The sequence below is a fragment of the Tursiops truncatus genome, chromosome 5 (assembly GCF_011762595.2).
Source record: "Tursiops truncatus isolate mTurTru1 chromosome 5, mTurTru1.mat.Y, whole genome shotgun sequence".
Taxonomy (NCBI): Eukaryota; Metazoa; Chordata; class Mammalia; order Artiodactyla; family Delphinidae; genus Tursiops; species Tursiops truncatus.
This window is the reverse complement of record NC_047038.1, coordinates 4410463-4431320: the sequence shown is the minus strand read 5'-3', so window position 1 is coordinate 4431320 and position 20858 is coordinate 4410463. Positions and strand designations below refer to the sequence as shown.

General features: G+C 39.8%; 1 protein-coding gene across 7 annotated transcripts in view; it reads left to right on the top strand.

Annotated features, from left to right (window-relative positions):
• KIAA0232 (KIAA0232 ortholog) overlaps positions 1-20858 on the top strand; it is a 92056-nt gene that overhangs the window by 25515 nt on the left and 45683 nt on the right. For all 7 annotated transcript variants that reach the window (XR_004526591.2, XM_019927970.3, XM_073804819.1 and 4 more), the window contains one exon: positions 7822-8320. Coding sequence is in view for 6 of the 7 variants with exons in the window: in XM_019927970.3 (XP_019783529.2) it covers positions 8090-8320 (231 nt within the window). In the remaining variant the exon portion in view is untranslated. The remainder of the gene's footprint in view (positions 1-7821; positions 8321-20858) is intronic.

The window sequence follows — 20858 nt, the reverse complement described above, 5'->3', positions numbered from 1 at the left end:
AAGAAACCCCACCCCTCAGCACCCTGCCCCCCCCCCAAAAAAAATCCCGCTTCATTATTAAATTACTCACTTGAAGATTGTGGCATTACTATGTTTTGGCTGGCTATTGTTGAAAAGGTACTTATGTAATAACTTCAGTACCTAGATCTGTTTTTTTCTCCTTAATAGACAAATCATTTGTGACTAATTATCACTCTGAAAACATGTGGACTAGATAAAGAATTAAATGCTTTCGATTTTAGAATTCAGTTTGTTATTCTAGTTCCAGGTCTGATCATAAGCACCACAGGCCCCAGGGCCCTCACTCCTGGAGACTGAGGGTGACACGGGGTTTCTTGCAGGGGTGGAGGGGTGTGTATGTGGGGTGGTGTCATGGGCGTGGGTGGGGCTTGATAGATGTTCCCCCCTCACTCCTCCATTTTCACTTCCAGGCTCACATTAATACTAGGCTTGGAGGCTTTCATCCATCCCCAAATCTTTGGGGAGTGATTTTCATTCACCAGCAGGGCTGTGTATAATTCTAGAGTCCTTAAAATGTCTAGAAATTGCACACTAGGCCACAGAAGGAAAGCGGTGTGTGCTAAGCTTCTGAGTCTGTACTGTTTGGGGATAGTGCGGCTTAAATGCAGAGGTTGCTCTGCAGATGTGCACATTCCAAAAGACAGGAAACAGCAGCCTTGGTATTTCTGTGTTCATCCTCTGCACTTCACCACCTTGAGTTCTTAGCAGCGTCGCACTGGAATTTGTAGTAGAGACCAAACTGTTACTTAAAAAGAGGAAAGGCTTTGGTATGACTAAAACTAGATTTTTATTGTAAATGAAGGTGATTTCATAGTTCTTTTTTTTTTTTTAAGGATAGCGAGGAAATTATTTTTTGTACTAGAAGCCTAATGTATTTTACGTAATTACTATTCTTCAGGTAATCATATCAGTGAAGAACCCTGTTAGAGTAAGCAAATATAAACAATTTGAGGGGGGTAGTTTGTAATAACAGCACCTTCCATTGGTGTGACATTTTGTGAAATACGAAGGCCACAAATACCAATACTTGGATGCATTTCTCACTTGCTCATTGAAACAACGAGAAGTTGAGAGGCAGGGAAAGCAAGTATTTATTATTCTCCTTTACAGATGAGTTATGGGCAGAAAACCCAGCTATTCAGTAGTGGAAGTGATACTGACTACAAAAACCTACATGTTATGGACTGCTGGGCTGGTGCACTTTGCACTCTTCCGTCCTGCCTTCCTGAATTAAAGAAGATGCATGCTTCCATGGGCATTAATCCGCTATATATATTTTTTGGTATCCTTAATAGAAACCATTTAAAATTTAAAGTAAAAAAGACAAGAGAAATTCTAAAATAAGTGTATTATCGTTGGACCTTTAAAATTATCATTTATACAGCCCAGTCTTTAGGATGATTTGCGTTAATTTTACGTGGGAGAAAGATGCTCAAGACAATTTGTTGAAGGTCTTTTTTTCTCAGTGTAAACCTTTGTAGAAGGCAAAGTTGAAAAAACGAAACAAAACGAAGAACCTTTGAGTGTATATGGTGGTGCTTTTTCTTTAAAACTTTTAGAGAGGGCTTCCCTGGTGGCGCAGTGGTTGAGAGTCCGCCTGCCGATGCAGGGGACATGGGTTCGTGCCCCGGTCCGGGAAGATCCCACATGCCGCGGAGCGGCTGAGCCCGTGAGCCATGGCCGCTGAGCCTGCGCATCCGGAGCCTGTGCTCCGCAACGGGAGAGGCCACAACAGTGAGAGACCCGCGTACTGCAAAAAAAAAAAAAAAAAAAAACAAAACCTTTTAGAGAAGTTAAACTAAAATGCAGTTTAACTTCATACTGACTAAACTTCACATTTGGAATGAGTATGAAGATGAATAGACAGAGTTTGACATATGGGTGTTTGCCAGCCATGTTCTTGAACTTGCCAGGTGACTGTTAAGTGGGTTTTGCATGTGCTTGTCAGATCCCTCCATTGTTTTGGCCACGTGGTGAATCACACCTGAAGTAAGTTAAACAGATAATTTTATTTCTGAAACAGTTCAGAACTAAAAATAAAGAGCCTCTTGTTCGGTCAGATGTTCGCTCTGCTACCAAAGGCTTGCAGCTTAGGGGAGGGGAAGCTTTGTTATGACCCAATATTTATACCTGGGCCATCTGTTAACAGTTTATGTTCACAGTAAGGAGAATGGACACTCTTGAGCTCCAGGAACATTTAGACCTGTCATGACGGTACAGGAGGAAGCCAGCTTGGGGTGCTTCTGTCTCAGACCCTTGTTATTGGTGTCCAGTTACAGGTGCTGCCCAGATGACTACATAGGCTGACACTCCCAGACTTACCAGCCTTTCCTCTCTTTTCCTCAGTCCTCTGAGTCTGTTCTACGTAGAGAGTAAAAACAAAATATAGTCACTAATGACTCTAGGGATATGGACAATTTAAAAATTATATGGCATCAGCTATTGAACAAGTCACAGCAGGAGTTCTGTTAGTGGTAATGATGCAAGGGAAGGTCTTAACTGGCTTTGATGAGATCATGGGCGTTCAATGTGTTTTGCTTTCTTTTCTGCATCTCACCTACTTCTTGAATCCTTTGATTTGTCCAAATCTCTTAATGACAACAGAGAGAATCCCATGGTTGGGTTGATACCATGTTTTAAAGTAAACATAGTAAACTAAAACAGTTTTTCTTTATCAGTCTTAACAGTGAACCAGGTCTGTCATATGTGAATTTTTAAGGCCTTTATTCATTTAAATAATGGAAAAAAGCCTTATACTAAGTTGTTCGCAGCGAAACTAAGTTTTAGAAGTTCTCTGGCAAAGACAATTATATACATTTCGTTAAAGACATTCTTCTGATACCTCTGTACTCTCTGGATCTGATGTATATTGTTGGATTCAATTCCCTAAAATTTTGTTTAGAATTTTTGCATCTGTGTTCGTGAGCCATATTGGTCTGTAGTTTTCTTATAATATCTTAGTCTGGTTTTTATGTTAGGATAATGATGGCCTCTTAACATGATTTGGGAAATATTCCCTCCTCTTCAATTTTTGAGAAGAGTTTGTATAGAATTGGCATTATACTTTCCTTAAATATCCGGTAGAATTCACCTTTAAGCCAACTGGGCCTGGAAGTTTCTTCGTGGGAAAGTTTTTGTTTGTTTGTTTGTTGTTTATTTTGGCTGCGTTGGGTCTTCGTTTGCTGCGTGTGGGTTTTCTCTAGCTGTGGCGAGTGGGGGCCAGTAGTTGTGGCTCGCGGGCTCTAGAGTGCAGGCTCAGTAGTTGCGGCACACGGGCCTAGTTGCTCCGTGGCATGTGAGATCTTCCCAGACCAGGGCTCGAACCCGTGTCCCCTGCATTGGCAGGTGGATTCCCAACCATGGCGCCACCAGGGAAGCCCCTGTGGGAAAGTTTTAAACTGTAAACCCAATTTCTTTTATAGGTACAGGGCCATTAATTCTATTTCTTCTTGAGTGAACTTTGGTAGTTTGTGTTTTCAAGGAATTTGTCCATTTCATCTAAGTTTATTCTATTGGTGTAAAATTTTTCTAGTATCCCCTTATTGTCTTTTTTATATCTGTAGAATCTGTAGTGATCTCACCTGTTTCATTCTTGATATTGGTAATTTGTCTTCTCTCTTTCCTGAACAGTCTGGCTAGAGGTCCATCTTGTCTGAAAGAACCAGCTTTTGGTTTCATTGTTTTTCCATTTTCTATTTCATTGATTTCTGCTCTCATCTTTTATTCCCCTCTTGTGCTTAGCTTAGGTTTCATTTGCTCTTCTTTTTCTAGTTTCTTAAGATGAAAACTGATTTGAGACCTTTTCTAATATAGGCTCTCCTTGTGCTATAAATTTTCCCCTAAATACTGCTTTAGTGGCAACCTAAAACTATTGATACGTTGTGTTTTTATTTTCATTCAATTCAGAATACTTTCTAATTTCTCCTTTGCCCTATTGGTTATGTAGAACTATGTTCTTTTTAACTTTTTTTTTTTTAAATTTTGGCTGCGTTGGGTCTTTCTTACTGCATGCGGGCTTTCTCTAGTTGCAGAGAGTGGGGGCTACTCTTCACTGTGGTACATGGGCTTCTCATTGGGGTGGCTTCTCTTGTTGTGGAGGCTCTAGGCACTCAGGCTTCAGTAGTTGTGGCACACAGGCTCAGCAGTTGTGGGTCGTGGGCTTAGCTGCTCCGCAGCGTGTGGGATCTTCCCGGACCAGGGCTCGAACCCATGTCCCCTGCACTGGCAGGCGGATTCCTAACCACTGGACCACAAGGGAAGTCCCATCCTTTACTTAACCTATTTGTGACTTTATGTTTATTGTAGAATTTTTACTATATTGTAATTGGGACTTGTTGTTTTAAGACCCATCTCTGCCTTTTAATTGGTTGTTTAAGCCATTTAAATTTATTATGATTATTAACAGCTATCTTATCACAGTCTTCAAGAGATAACATACCATTTAATGTGATGTATAAGAACCTTATAATAGTGTTCCAGTTTCCCACTCCTGGTCTTTATGCTGTTGTTGTCATACATTTTATTTATACATATGTAATTAACCTCACAATACGTTGTTGTTTTTGTTTCAATGGTCAGTTATCTATTTTCTTTCTTTCTTTTTTTTTTTAAAAAATCTTTGGCCATGCAGCAAGGCGTGTAGGATTTTAGTTCCCTGATCAGGAATAGAACCCACGTCCCCTGCATTGGAAGCACAGAGTCCTAACCACTGGACTGCCAGGGAAGTCCCTCAGTTATCTTTTAAAGATACTTAAATAACAAGAAAATTTTAGTTAATGTTTCTAGTGCTCTTTGTTCCTTTGTGTGGATAGGACATTTTGTCCTATCATTTTCCTTCTGCCTAAAGGACTTCCTTTGACATTTCTTTTAGGGCAGGGTTGCTGGTGATGAATTCTTTCAGTTTTTCCATGTCTGAAGAAGTGTTTGTTTCACCTTTGTTTTGAAATATACTTTTGATGAGTACAGGATTCTCAGTTGACAGGTTCTTTTTTTCACTACTTTCAAGTGTTTTTGCCCCATTCTCATTTGCATGGTTTCCATCAAGAAATCTGATGTCATCCATATCTTTGTTCTGTTCTACCTAATGTTTCTTTTTTTCTCTGGCGACTTTATTACTGGTTTGAATAGTTTTATTATGTGTTGATTTCTACATGTTTCTTGTGCTTAGAGTTCATTGAACTTCTTGGATCTGTGTGTTTTGGTTTTCATTAGTTTTGGAAAAATTTTGGCCATTATTCAAATATTTTTTTCTGTCCTTCTCTCTCTCTTCCAATTACATGTATGTTAGATTTCTTAAAGTTATCACACAGCTCACTGAAGCGCTGTTAATTTTTTGAACTTCTTTTTCTCTCCATATTTCATTTTGTATAGTTTTGTGTATGTGTGTGGTTTAAGATTCAGTAATCTTTTCTTCTCAAATGTCTGATCTGCCATTAGTCCTGTCCTATATTTTTAATCTCAGACATTGTAGTTTTCATCTTTAGATATTTGATTTTATATCTTTTCAAACATATGGAATATAATCATGATAACTTTTAAAGTCTTTTTCTGCTAATTCTAACTTTTGTGTTGATTCTGGATTGGTTTCAGTTAATTTTTCTCTTCATTTCCATTCCCTTTGTGTCCCATTTCTTTGCATGCCTGCTATTTATTTATTTATTTATTTAGACCGCACCACCACCGCGGGTCTTGTGGCATCTTAGTTCCCCTTAGTACCAGGGATTGAACCCAGGCCCTCGACAGTGAGATGGGAGTCCTAACCATTGGACCGCTGGGGAGTTCTCACATGCATGCTAATTTCTGATTGGATGCCAAGCTTTGTAAATTTTATCTTCTTGGGTGGTGGATATTTTGTATCCCTTGAGCTTTGTTCTGGGGCCACAGTGAAAATAGTTGGAAACAGTTTGGTCTTTTGGGTCTTGATTTTAAGATTTGTTAGGCAGGTCCAGAGCAGTGTTTAGTGTAGGGCTAATTATTCCCCATTACTAAGTCGAGACCCTTCTGAGCACTCTACCTAGTGTGCCCTGAATTATGAGGTTTTCCAGTCTGGCTGGTAGGAAACAGGCACCATCCCCAGCCACGCTGAGCCTTAGGGCGTGTTTCCTCCTTTCCTTTATGATGACCCTTTCCGGTGGGTGCCGTGGCTGGGTCCTCACATGCATGCCCCGATTAACACTCTTTTGAAGGCTTAGGAGCAACCCTTTGCAGATATCTGGTGTTTTCCTCTGGAGAGCTCTCTCCTCTCGGTACTTTTCCTGTGATCTCCAGCTGCCTTAGATTCTCTGACCTACTTCCTTCAGCCACCGCTTCATGTCTCCTCATTGTCTTGGTGCAACCTTCACTGAATGAGTGCTGGCTATCCACTCGCTTTAGGTGATGTCCCCAGAAGTGAAGGTATTGGTTAATTGATGATCTGTCTGGCATCCTGAGATCCACACGTATTAAACAATTTATGGAAAATGTTTTAATTTTGAGAGTCAGCTGGAAAATTTCAGCAAGTAAACGTTATAGAAAATCTTTGCTTTAATTTATCTAGTTTTTATAATTCAGAAAAGAATTATAGAGAAGATTTTAGGAAGTAGCAGAATACATATTAGTGATACATTGATCTAGTAACTTCATCCTGTGGTGGATTTAAACATATTTTCTTTATATTTAATGTTTGTAACATTTAGTGTGTAGTTCTAGATGAAATGCAAGAAACTGAGCATTAAATCTTTGGTGAAGAGTGTCTGTCTTTCTGACTTGATGCTCTTACTAAAAATAATTGTTAATACTTTTTAAAAGGTCATTTTTGTAACCCTCTTATTATCTGCTAAAATTCATGCAAAAGCTGATCCAATGAGATTTACCTATCACTATGTTAGTTTTCATTTTCTAGTGGCATAAATTAATCAGAACTCTAGCATAAAGAATATTATGACTTAATAAAGCCATTGTTAGATTAGTATGACGTATTGAAAGTATATTAATTTAGTGGAAAATGGCATCTATCACAAGTAATCAGAAAGTCAACCTAGGTATATAAGAAGAAAAGTTAAAATAGATATAACTATTGCCTGGCAGGGCTATAAGACAAATGTGTGTTTCATCTTAATTTTTATGAAATAAGTGATGAGCAGTCCAAAGTTTTTAGCCATACAAAAATTGATTACCTGTGTAAAACTTACGTTTATGGGACTAATTTTTTTTTTTTTTTTTTTTTTGCGGTACGCGGGCCTCTCACTGTTGTGGCCTCTCCCGTTGCGGAGCACAGGCTCTGGACGCGCAGGCTCAGCGGCCATGGCTCACGGGCCCAGCCGCTCCGCGGCATGTGGGATCTTCCTGGACCGGGGCACGAACCCGTGTCCCCTGCATCGGCAAGCAGACTCTGAACCACTGCGCCACCAGGGAAGCCCGGGCCTAATTTTTTTTTTACCAGTGTTTCAATGAAATTACCATTCAGCTGCTTGTTTCTGTTTTACTTTAAAATGAGCTAGTGATTTGTTACGAGATAAATTCTTTCAGCGTAGCAAAATTTTACAAGTCCAGTCCCTTGAGACATAGCAAAATAAACATCAGTATAATTGAGCATGAGTACAAAAATACAGATTTCTGAGTTTTCCTTACTTTTAAATGATATTAAGCTTTTAAAAGTTTAAAATGTCAGCGATTACAGTAAAAAAAAAAAAAATTAATGTTCCAAGATACCAAAGGTATTTTAATAAAGAGGAATGGTTCATTTGGATTTTTTTCAAAAGATCAATAACGTAATTTATATCTATACATAACACGTACCTTTTTTCTCTCTTATTTTTGTAGGTTCTGCTGGAGACTTACATTTGGCCTCAATGTGAAATTAAAGTAGAAAATCACATCTACATGTATGTTGCTATCAGGATGTTGATTCATTGGTCATGCCTGAAGAGGGAAATTCAGTTCTAGATGGCTGACTGCCAGCAAAAATAAATGCTTACCCTAGATGTCAAGCATCTCTCCTTTTTACTGGAGTGAAAATCCCCTCCAGATACCAACAGAACATCACTGCAGAAAATGCTCCACATTTTAAGGATGTCAGCAACCTAAATTCATGCGCCCTATCTGTACAGTTGTTGTGGATGGTTTACCATCTGAAAGCTCCTCAAGCTCTTATCCAGGCCCTGTATCTGTCTCTGAAATGTCTCTGCTTCATGCTTTGGGTCCAGTGCAGACCTGGCTGGGACAAGAGCTAGAGAAATGTGGCATTGATGCCATGATTTATACTCGATACGTCCTCAGTCTTCTGCTGCATGACAGCTATGACTACGACCTGCAGGAACAGGTATTTACATATTGTAAATGTTTTGTGAAAATTTATGATTGTGTTTACATTTTCCTTCAAAGAGCACTTTCGTATTCTAGCACAAGTTAGACGGCTGGGGTCCACCAACTTTTTAAGCTGTCAGTGAATATAGATGAGCCGCGTTACCAAACACACAGTTTGGTTCAGTCATTGTCTCTGACATTTTCTTGATGTTGATTGCATTCTGACACAGACTCTGGATCTTGTCACAGACGGTAGTAGTTTGATGACCCACTGCCTTTGAGTTAGCGCTGCTCCAGAATGTTGGTTTCTACTATTTAGGAAAACCCCACATTGTGATTAGACGTTTTCATCGTTGGGTCTGTTACACTTCTTAACATTCCAAAGTTTAATATTTCATTTTATCTCTAAGAATGATGATAAACTGCTTATTAATCAAAGTGTGTGTTTTGAATCAGTAGACTTAAAATTTTGGTAAAGCATATAACCTTAAAGTGGCCAATATACATTTTACTTGACTTAGGTGCTTAAAGTGAAGAAAGCAACCAAATATATGTTCTTGAAAAAAATCTCAACTTCAGTCTCACTCTCCAAGAGAAGCTCCTGAATGTGAGGCTTGCTGAAAGGGAGGCAGAGTCATCAGCACTGAACCAGTGAGCTCTGGGTGACTTCTGGGTACAAATTTCATGTAAAAGGGAGTGTTTCGGGAATTCCCTGGCGGTCTAGTTAGTGGTTAGCACTCCGCACTTCCATTGCAGGGGGCACAGGTTCGATCCCTGGTTGGGGAACTAAGGTCCCACATGCCTTGTGTCACGGCCAAAAGATAAACAACTTTTTAAAAAGGGAGTGTTTTGTGGGCAGTATTTGTTGTTGTTGTTTTAAACCATTGTTACTAACACTGAAAACAGGAGCAAAGTTTCATTGACGGAAGAATCTGGCTTTGACCTTCCAAACCACAGAGCAGTTTCAGAGTCCTGTACATACAGGGGGTTTCACAGTGTGCCTAACATTCTGTCACATGTCAGTTGAGCAGAGTATTTCCCACTGCTGGTGTTCCGCATCCTTTCTAGCTGGACACAACTACATTTCCCCTGCTTCCAGGTTGCTTCCTGCCCTGGCTGGTGATTATTAGGTCAAGTAAGGCTTTGAGGGGGTTGACTTAAAACCTAATAATCAGAAAGTGTGTTATTTTGGCAGTCAGTATTTTGCATAATTTTCTTACCAAAGCTCTATTATTTTCCATCATATTTCCAGTAAATGTACTTTAAGGGCAAGTAACATGTTAAATCTACCAACATAGAAGAATTTTTATTTCCAGAAATGAGGAAGATATTCCTCTTAACTCAAAAATCATGTACTTCAGTTGTAAATACGTACGTGTAGGAAACAAATCGTTTTTTAGTGGGAGTTTTATAAGACTTTTTACTTCTTAAAATTGTGTATTAACAGTATCAACACCAATAACTATATTAGCACAAAGTATTTATGTGTTAGGTGCTATAGTACATGGAAAAAGGGGGAAAACATAGGCCTGCTATTAAGATTATAGTGAAGACTTCCGTGATGAGACCTGTTTGTGAATCCCTCTGGTCTCTGTGTTCGCTGTAGGGTGGCGGCGGGCGGGGGGTGGGTGTCTTGGCAGCTGTCAGCGGCCTACTGTGTTGATCCTCCCTGTTCTGGTTCATCTTTAGGACACAGGACAGATAAAGGTTAGTGAAAACAGAGCATGTCTGGAATTACAAGGAGAATCCACAGGGAATTAAAAGGGCCCTAAAATCCTTTTCTGCTCAGCCCTGGCTCGCACAGTGCCAAGTCCCATGCTGATGGGGAAGGTCAAATTGAGAATGACCTTTCATAGGAGATGACCCATAACTTTTCCATGACTCAAGGAGGAGGATATGCTCACTGTATCCCCCCAGAGAGAGTCAGGGCATAGAGCCAAGGGAAGGGCCTGAGCTGACCTTCTGTGATTCAGACTCCACCTAATGGGCATACTCACCAGCCTGCTGTGGGCGAGCAAGCGTGCCACTCTCCTGATCCCTGGGTCACACTGAGGGTGGGCTCACCCCTCATTTGAAGGCCAAGTGACTCCACTTTTGGGTGTTTGTTTCCTTGCATCTTTTCTCACCCCTCAGTCCTTGAATTAGTCTAACCTTGACTTGAAAATGCCTAGTTTTAAGGCCGTTGCTTCAACTACTGGCCTTATTTGTCATGTTGAATTCATGGCTTTTCACAGCTTTAGCTAAAAGAAACACACAAAGAGCTCTTGAGTTCTGAGAAACAGATTTTGTACTTGTCTCAGCAGCCCCTGGTGATTGGGTAGGAAGTACAGCTGATCAGGCCCTGGTCTTGGTTGAGACTGACTAACAAACGGAGTTACATGTAAACCTCTGATTTGGGCAGGTTTGTAAATACAGTTGTGGCGACAGCTGTGTACTGCGTAGTGCTGGAGAACAACTGCCTTTTAATACGTAGATATTATAGGTGGGTCATAGTAATTTTATTTCCACAAATTCTATTTTTTTTCTTTTTGTCAAGATTACCATATTCTGATAAATGTACGCTTAGATAAATCAGGACTTCACTATTCATCATTTTTAGATGTAAATATAAACTACTTTTCTAACCCATCCTTCAAGGTCCAGGTCACCTTCCTCTGAATCCACTTCTGATAATTCCTGATGAAAACAATGGCTTCTTCTTCCAAACTTGACCATGTTTCTACTATAGAGCTCTTAATTATAGTTATTAGAATGTATTATCTTTCCCAGTAGTTTATAAGATGCTTAATGGCGGAAATCATATATTCATCTTAAAAATTTTTTTTAACTTTTTTCTTTTTTTTTTTTTTTTGTGGTACGTGGACCTCTCACTGTTGTGGCCTCTCCCGTTGCGGAGCACAGACTCCGGACGCACAGGCTCAGCAGACCTGGCTCACGGGCCTAGCCGCCCCGCGGCTTGTGGGATCTTCCCGGACTGGGGTACGAACCTGTGTCCCCTGCATCGGCAGGCGGACTCTCAACCACTGCGCCACCAGGGAAGCCCCTAAACTTATTTTTTGAAATAATTTCAAACATCAGAAGGATTGGAAGAGTACGACAAAGAACCTCAGTCAGCCCCAGTTGCTAACATTTTCCCACTTTTACTTTATTTCTCTCCTCTCCTTTTTATGCCCGCTTATCCTACATAAATCAGCATATTATATATTTATTTATTTATTTTGAGTTTTTGAATTATATTTTATTTATTTTTTTGTACAGCTGGTTCTTATTAGTTATCCATTTTATACATATTAGTGTATATATGTCAATCCCAATCTCCCAATTCATCCCACCACCCCCCCCCCGCCCACCACTTTCCCCCCTTGGTGTCCATACATTTGTTCTCTACATCTGTGTCTCAATTTCTGCCCTGCAAACTGGTTCATCTGTACCATTTTTCTAGGTTCCACATATATACGTTAATATACGATATTTGTTTTTCTCTTTCTGACTTACTTCACTCTCTGTGACAGTCTCTAGATCCATCCATGTCTCTACAAATAACCCAATTTTCTTCCTTTTTATGGCTGAGTAGTATTCCATTGTATATATGTACCACATCTTCTTTATCCATTCGTCTGTCAGTGGGCATTTAGGTTGCTTCCATGACCTGGCTATTATAAATAGTGCTGCAAACATTGGGATGCATGTGTCTTTCTGAATTATGGTTTTCTCTGGGTATATACCCAGCAGTGGGATTGCCGGGTCATATGGTAATTCTATTTTTAGTTTTTTAAGGAACCTCCTTACTGTTCTCCATAGTGGCTGTATCAATTTACACTCCCACCAACAGTGCAAGAGGGTTCCCTTTTCTCCACACCCTCTCCAGCATTTGTTGTTTGTAGATTTTCTGACAATGCCCATTCTAACTGGTGTGAAGTGATACCTCATTGTAGTTTTGATTTGCATTTCTCTAATAATTAGTCATGTTGAGCAGCTTTTCATGTGCTTCTTGGCCATCTGTATGTCTTCTCTGGAGAAATGTCTATTTAGGCCTTCTGCCCATTTTTTCATTGGGTTGTTTGTTTTTTTAATATTGAGCTGCATGAGCTGTTTATATATTTTGGAGATTAATCCTTTGTCCGTTGATTCGTTTGCAAATATTTTCTCCCATTCTGAGGGTTGTCTTTTCGTTTTGTTTGTAGTTTCCTTTGCTTTGCAAAAGGTTTTAAGTTTCATTAGGTCCCATTTGTTTATTTTTGTTTTTATTTCCATTACTTTAGGAGGTGGATCAGAAAAGATCTTGCTGTGATTTATGTCAGAGTGTTCTCCCTATGTTTTCCTCTGAGAGTTTTATAGTGTCTGGTCTTACATTTAGGTCTCTAATCCAGTTTGAGTTTACTTTTGTGTGTGGTGTGAGGACGTGTTCTAATTTCATTCTTTTACATGTAGCTGTCCAGTTTTCCCAGCACCACTTATTAAAGAGACTGTCTTTTCTCCATTGTATATCTTTGCCTCCTTTGTCATAGATTAGTTGACCATAGGTGCGTGGGTTTATCTCCGGGCTTTCTAACTTGATCCATTGATCTGTATTTCTCTTTTTGTGCCAGTACCATACTGTCTTGGTTAATGTAGCTTTGTAGTGTAGTCTGAAGTCAGGGAGTCTAATTCCTCCAGATTCGTTTTTTTCCCTCAAGACTGCTTTGGCTATTTGGGGTCTTTTGTGTCTCCATACAAATTTTAAGATTTTTTGTTCTAGTTCTGTAAAAAATGCCATTGGTAATTTGATAGGGATTGCATTGAATCTGTAGATTGCTTTGGGTCATATAGTCATTTTCACAATATTGATTTTTCCAACCCAAGAACGTGGTATATCTCTCCATCTGTTTGTATCATCTTTAATTTCTTTCATCTGTGTCTTATAGTTTTCTGCATACAGGTCTTTTGTCTCCCTCAGTAGGTGTATTCCTAGGTATTTTATTCTTTTTGTTGCAATGGTAAATGGGAGTGTTTCCTTATTTTCTCTTTCAGATTTTTCATCATTAGTATATAGGAATGCAAGAGATTCCTGTGCATTCATTTTGTATCCTGCAGCTTTAGCAAATTCATTGATTAGCTCTAGTAGTTTTCTGGTGGCATCTTTAGGATTCTCTATATATAGCATCAGGTCATCTGCAGTGACAGTTTTACTTCTTCTTTTCCAGTCTGTATTCCTTTTATTTCTTTTTCTTCTTTGATTGCCGTGGCTAGGACTTCCAAAACTATGTTGAATAATAGGGGTGAGAGTGGACATCCTTGTCTTGTTCCTGATCTTAGAGGAAATGCTTTCAGTTTTTCACCATTGAGAATGATGTTTGCTGTGGGTTTGTCATATATGGCCTTTATTATTTTGAGGCAGGTTCCCTCTATGCCCACTTTCTGGAGAGTTTTTATCATAGTGGCTGTTGAATTTTGTCAAAAGCTTTCTCTGCATCTATTGAGATGATCATATGGTTTTTCTTCTTCAGTTTGTTAATATGGTGTATCACATTGATTGGTTTGCGTATATTGAAGAATCCTTGCATCCCTGGGATAAATCCCACTTGATCATGGTGTATGATCCTTTTAATGTGTTGTTGGATTCTGTTCGCTAGTATTTTGTTGAGGATTTTTGCATCTGTATTCATCAGTGATACTGGTCTGTAATTTTCTTTTTTTGTAGTATCTTTGTCTGGTTTTGGTATCAGGGTGATGGTGACCTCATAGAATGAGTTTGGGAGTGTTCCTTCTGCAGTTTTTGGGAAGAGTTTGAGAAGGATGGGTGTTAGCTCTTCTCTAAATGTTTGATAGAATTCACCTGTGAAGCCATCTGGTCCTGGACTTTTGTTTGTTGGAAGATTTTTAATTACAGTTTCAATTTCATTGCTTGTGACCGGTCTGTTCATATTTTCTATTTCTTCCTGGTTCAGTCTTGGAAGGTTATACCTTTTTACGAATTTGTCCATTTCTTCCAGGTTGTCCAATTTATTGGCATAGAGTTGCTTGTAGTAGTCTCAGGATGCTTTGTATTTCTGCGGTGTCTGTTGTAACTTCTTTTCCAATTTTATTGATCTGAGTCCTCTCCCTCTTTTTCTTGATGAGTCTGGCTAATAGTTTATCAATTTTGTTTATCTACTCAAAGAACCAGCTTTTAGTTTTATTGATCTTTGCTATTGTTTTCTTTGTTTCTATTTCATTTATTTCTGCTCTGATCTTTATGATTTCTTTCCTTCTGCTAACTTTGGGTTTTGTTTGTTCTTCTTTCTCTGGTTCCCTTAGGTGTAAGGTTAGATTGTTTATTTGAAGTCTTTCTTGTTTCTTGAGGTAGGCTTGTATTGCTATAAACTTCCCTTTTAGAACTGCTCTTGCTGCATCCCATAGGTTTTGGATCATCGTGTTTTCATTGTCATTTGTCTCTAGGTATTTTTTGATTTCCTCTTTGATTTCTTCAGTGATCTCTTGGTTATTTAGTAACGTATTGTTTAGCCTCCATGTGTTTGTGTTTTTTACATTTTTTCCCCTGTAATTGATTTCTAATCTCATAGCGTTGTGGTCAGAAAAGATGCTTGATATGATTTCAGTTTTCTTAAATTTACTGAGGCTTGGTTTGTGACCCAAGATGTGATCTGTCCTGGAGAATGTTCTGTGTGCACTTGAGAAGAAAGTGTGATCTGCTGTTTTCGGATGGAATGTCCTATAAATATCAATTAAATCTATCTGGTCTGTTGTGTCATTTAAAGCTTGTGTTTCCTTATTAATTTTCTGTCTGGATGATCTGTCCATTGGTGTAAGTGATGGGTTAAAGTCCCCCACTATTATTGTGTTACTGTCGATTTCCTCATTTATAGCTGTTAGCAGTTGTCTCATGTATTGAGGTGCTCCTATGTTGGGTGCATATATATTTATAATTGTTATATCTTCTTCTTGGATTGATTCCTTGATCATTATGTAGTGTCCTTCCTTGTCTCTTGTAACATTCTTTATTTTAAAGTCTATTTTATGTGATATGAGTATTGCTACTCCAGCTTTCTTTTGATTTCCATTTGCATGGAATATCTTTTTTCATCCCCTCACTTTCGGTCTATATGTGTCCCTAGGTCTGAAGTGGGTCTCTTGTAGACAGCATATATATGGGTCTTGTTTTTGTATCCATTCAGCAAGCCTGTGTCATTTGGTTGGAGCATTTAATCTGTTCACATAATTATCAATATGTATGTTCCTTTTATCATTTCCTTGTTATGGGTTTGTTTTTGTAGGTCCTTTTCTTCTCTTGTGTTTCCCACTTAGAGAAGTTCCTTTAGCATTTGTTGTAGAGCTGGTTTGGTGGTGCTGAATTCTCTTAGCTTTTGCTTGTCTGTAAAGCTTTTGATTTCTCCATCGTATCTGAATGATATCCTTGCCGGGTAGAGTAATCTTGGTTGTAGGTTCTTCCCTTTCATCACTTTAAATATATCATGCCACTCCCTTCTGGCTTGTAGAGTTTCTGCTGAGAAATAAGCTGTGGACCTTATGGGAGTTCCCTTGTATGTTGTCATTTTTCCCTTGTTGCTTTCAATAATTTTTCTTTGTCTTTAATTTTTCCAATTTGATTACCATGTGTCTCGGCTTGTTTCTCCTTGGGTTTATCCTGTATGGGACTCTCTGCGCTTCCTGGACTTAGGTGGCTGTTTCCTTTAGGGAAGTTTTTGACTATAATCTCTTCAAATATTTTCTCGGGTCCTTTCTCTCTCTCTTCTCCTTCTGGGACCCCTGTAATGCGTATGTTGTTGTGTTTTATGTTGTCCCAGAGGTCTCTTAGGCTGTCTTCATTTCTTTTCATTCTTTTTTCTTTAGTCTGTTCTGCAGCAGTGAATTCCACCATCCTGTCTTCCAGGTCACTTATCCATCCTTCTGCCTCAGTTATTCTGCTATTGATTCCTTCTAGTGTATTTTTTATTTCAGTTATTGTATTGTTCATCTCTGTTTGTTTGTTCTTTAATGCCTCTAGGTGTTTGTTCTTTAATTTTTCTAGGTCTTTGTTAAACATTTCTTGCATCTTCTCGATATTTGCCTCCATTCTTTTTCTGAGGTCCTGGATCATCTTCACTATCATTATTCTGAATTCTTTTTCTGGAAGGTTGCCTATCTCCACTTCATTTAGTTGTTTTTCTGGGGTTTTATCTTGTTGCTTCATCTGGTACATAGCCCTCTGCCTTTTCATCTTGTCTGTATTTCTGTGAATGTCAGCATATTATTTCTTAAGACTGGATTTTCTTTTAGCCATAGAACAGTTGTAAAATTCAGGAAGTTAACACCGACACATTATTATCTAATCTACTGTCAGTGTTCAGTTATTGTTAGCTGTCCCACTGATGTCCTCCACTGTAATTGTTTCCCTCATCTAGGGTCCTGCATTGACCTTCATGGTCACATCTCTTTAATTTCTTTTAATCAGGAATAGTTCCTCATCTTTCCTTTGTGTCTCATGATGTTGACAGTTTTGAAGAGAACAGGGCAGTTATTATTTTGCAGAATATCCCTTATTTGGGTTTGTCTGATGTTTCCTCCTGTTTAGAGTCAGCTTATGATTTATGGGAGTACCGTTGTGTAATGTTACTGAAGCGATGAGTTTCCCTCTTTTTTGTGCATCACGGTGGACAGCACATGATGTCAGTCTGTTCATTCTTGTTGACGCTGACTTTGGTTCAGATGGTGGCTGCCAGGTTTCTGCACCGTAAAGCTGAACACTTCTCTGTGTAGTTTTCGGGTCACCTGTCCAGAGGAGACTTTTGAGTTTGCCGTCCATAGATGACTCCCACCTGAATTAATTATTACTTTGATGGTCGCAAAATGATGATCTTTTTTCTAACTTGGTTATCCCATGTACATTTAGTCATTGGCGTGTGCTGCAGTGCCTTCCGTCTTTTTAAAATTAATCTCCTTGTTGTGTAGAGAACACTGCCGTAGGCCAACTGCAGTGCCGGCCATTTCCTGCCACATCTTGAAGCTAAGTGGTATCTTCCCTGCTTTTACTCACCTGGAAATATATGTTCGGAGGGGTTAGGTGACATGCCTAAGGCCGGGTGGTTAGTAATGAGTCAGGATTTAAACTCATGTCTGGCAGCCAAATCCCGTGCCCATTTGTTACGTCAGAGTTTTGTTTTTGTTGGCTTTTGTATGTAACAAATAATTGTTGAATGAATAACATTAAAACACTCTACTGTAAAGGCAAGTTTTAGAAACTACGTGGAATTGGTTTACTGTTTTTTAATGCACTGTGGGCTTTAGAGGTGGGGAAAGATCGCTTTGTCTTCTCAGCTCACAGTTGAACTATGCGTTGAGTGCCCATGGAGCAGACGTGAGCGGCAGACAGCGGTGTGCTTTGCTAGGAGGTCGGAGCATTAGCCTGGCTCCTGCAGCTCTTAAAACAGACTGTGTTACATTATTCCAGAATATTTCACAGTCTTATTAAAAATGGCTGAAAGGAAAGCTATAGTAAAACTGTAATTTAAAGGTGGGAGTTACCTTTTCTTGTCCTGAGGATCATGGTCAACAGCAAGTTCCCAATAACCTGTCATGAGTAGGAAGAATTATTTTAGGAAGGTGGAACTGCCTTTCACCACACATTCTTATACAACCCCAGGCAGTCTTAGTTTTCCTATGTAGCCAATTACGTTAAAACCACCATCCAAGAGTTTATTAAGACATGTCTTATGTCTTTATATTTTAATGTTCTCAGCATCATGAAAGCTTTGTTTGTCTGGTCCGTGATTATGACAGAAAGCCCAGCTTGGTCTGTCTTCAACAGAAGCAATGGTAAAACACAAGCCCATGTGCGTCATGTGCTGCACGTGAGCCTCGAGCTGGAGCGCTCACTTCCAACACACGGCACCTCATTTAACCCTCACAGCCACCCTGCTGTCCCCATTCCATAGGTGGTGGTACTTAGACACAGTGGCTAAGTAACTTGCCCAGCATCACACAGCTAGTAAACATTGGAGCATTTATTGGTTTTAAAACTTGAAATGTCCATGGGGTAGGGCTGGCCTCAGCGGCAGCTTGAGGAGCCTTCAAAGAATCAGTGCCTCATCTTGAAGTTTGCCTTCTCTGTTGCCGTTATTCTCGAGCTTCCCCGCTCCCCTCCTCACTGTAAGCCCAGACTCCCACCCTCATCCGTGCATGACCGGTCCCTGACCCAGCTGCTAGGATGAGGGGACTTTGGTGCCTGGGCTGCAAGCACTTGGAACCATGAGGACTAAGAATTGGAGAGGGTGGGCTCCCAAGGAAATCTGGGATGATGAGGGTGCTGACCCATCAAAAAGAAGCGCTCTCTAAATACCTGTGTACAAAGTCACGCTTTCTTATTATAAATTTAAATTTTAGTAAATATTCCCTGATTGTACTACATTCTAAGATTTGGGCCTCAAACAAACCACTTGCTAATGTTATCCACTCTCTTCATGATTTTGTTCTCTCTGCTACTTCTAGGACTTTTATCTTTGCAGACCTCCTCTGAAATTGTCCTTTCATGATAGACCCTCAACCTGTGTGATTGCTTTAGATGTTCTTACGATGTTAGATTTTGTTTTTAGGTCCCAAGGCTCCCAAGAACTTCATTAACTGTTGCAGATAGGGAGCAACTCTGGATTCTGTACAAGAATTAAACTTTTAATTGAGGTATAAAATGCATACAGAAAGGGTACAAATTAGTGAATTTTCACAAAGCTTGTATCTATGTAATTACTCCCAGAAAAATAAATAGAACATTCCATTGACACAGAAGCCGCCGCCACCCCTGCCCCACACAGCTTTAGAATTCCTCATGTGTCCAGAGGGGAATCCAGCAGACTGTGGCTTCTGTTTTCCACTCCTTCCTTTTTCTGGGATCCTGATGCCTACATCTCTAGTTTTTTCTCTCCAGATCTGAGAGACCACTCCCAGCTCCACTGGTTTATTGCCTCTTAAAGGCTACCTTTTTCTCAGCCTTTTGTCCGGGGCCTGGACTGGGTACATTTCCCAAGGGAGAAAGCAGCCTTAGCTGTCCCTCCCTGGAACGGTCCTTTCTGCTTTTCTCAAGGCCTGGGTGGCTCACTAGGTCACTAATGACTTAGCGCGGATGTTGGGTGTTTGGTTTGGTTTGGTATGTTATCTGGCTTTTCTGGTTAGTCTGGGCAGGACAGTTGATCTGCTGCCAGTTTTTTGGTTTTTCTGTTTGTTTTGGTTTTTTTAAGGCAGTTTTTTTAGAGCACTTTTAGATTCATAGTACAGTTGAGAGGAAAGTATAGAGATCCCATATCCCCCGTGCCTCCACATATGCACAGCTTCTCGCACCATCAGCATCCCTTGCCAGAGTGGTACCTTTGTTACAATCAACAGACCTGCATTGACATCATTGTTACCTAAAGTCCATAGTTTACATGAGGGTTCACTCTTGGTGTTGTACATTCTGTGGGTTTGGACAAGTGTGTCATGACATGTATCCACCATTATAGGATCAGACAGAGTAGCTGCACAGCCCTAAAAATCTGTTTGCTCTGTCTCGTCATCCCTCCCTCTCCACTAACCCCCGGTGACTGCTTTTTTTACTGCCTCCATAGTTTTATCTTTTCCATCATCAGGATCATACAGTCCGCAGCTTTTTCAGATTGGCTTCTTTCACTTAGTGATATGCGTTTAAGGTTCCTCCATGGCTTTCAGTGCCTTGCTGGCTCATCTCATTTTAGTGCCGAGTGACAGTCACTGGATGGATGGACCACGGTTTATTTATCCCTTCACCTACTGAAGGACATACTGGTTGCTTCCAAGTTTTGGCAGTTCCCAGTAAAGCTGCTGTAAGCATGCGTGTGCGGGTTTTTGTGTGGAAGTAAGTTTTCAGCTCCTTTGGGTGAATACCAAGGAAGCCTGATTGCTGGATGGAATGGTAAGGGTATGTTTAGTTTTGGAAGAGATTGCCACTGCCTTCCGACGTGGCTGCACCATTCTGCGTTCCCACCAGCAGTGAGCGAGAGTTACTGTTGCTCCACGTTCTCGCCAGCATTTGCTGTTGTCAGTGTTCTAGTTTTTGGCCATTCTAAAGGTGTGTAGTGGTATCTCACTGTTGTTTAATTTGCATTTGCCTGATGACATTATGTAGAGCATGTTTTCATATGCTTATTTGCCATCTGTATATCTTCTTTGATGAGGTGTCTGTTGAGGTCTTTGGCCTATCTTTTAATCAGGTTGTTTGTTTTCTTATTATTGAGTTTTAAGAGTTTTTTGTGAATTTGTGTAGCAGTTCTTGCAGATGTGTCTTCTGCAAACATTTCTCCCTGTCTGTGGCTTGTCTTCTAATTCTCTTGACATTGTTTTTCGCAGAGCAGTTTATATTTTAATGAAATCCAACTTACCCATTTTCTCTTTCATGGATTGTCCACCAGTTACTTTTTAAAAGAGGGTGTTCATTTGTTTTCTTGTTTAGTTTGGTGTTTATTTTGCTTATCTTCTCCTCAGTCTTTCTTTGACCACCATATTTAAAAAGAAACCTTCCATTCTCAGTCCTCTTTTCTACTTAATTTTTCTTCATAACACTTGTTGCTACC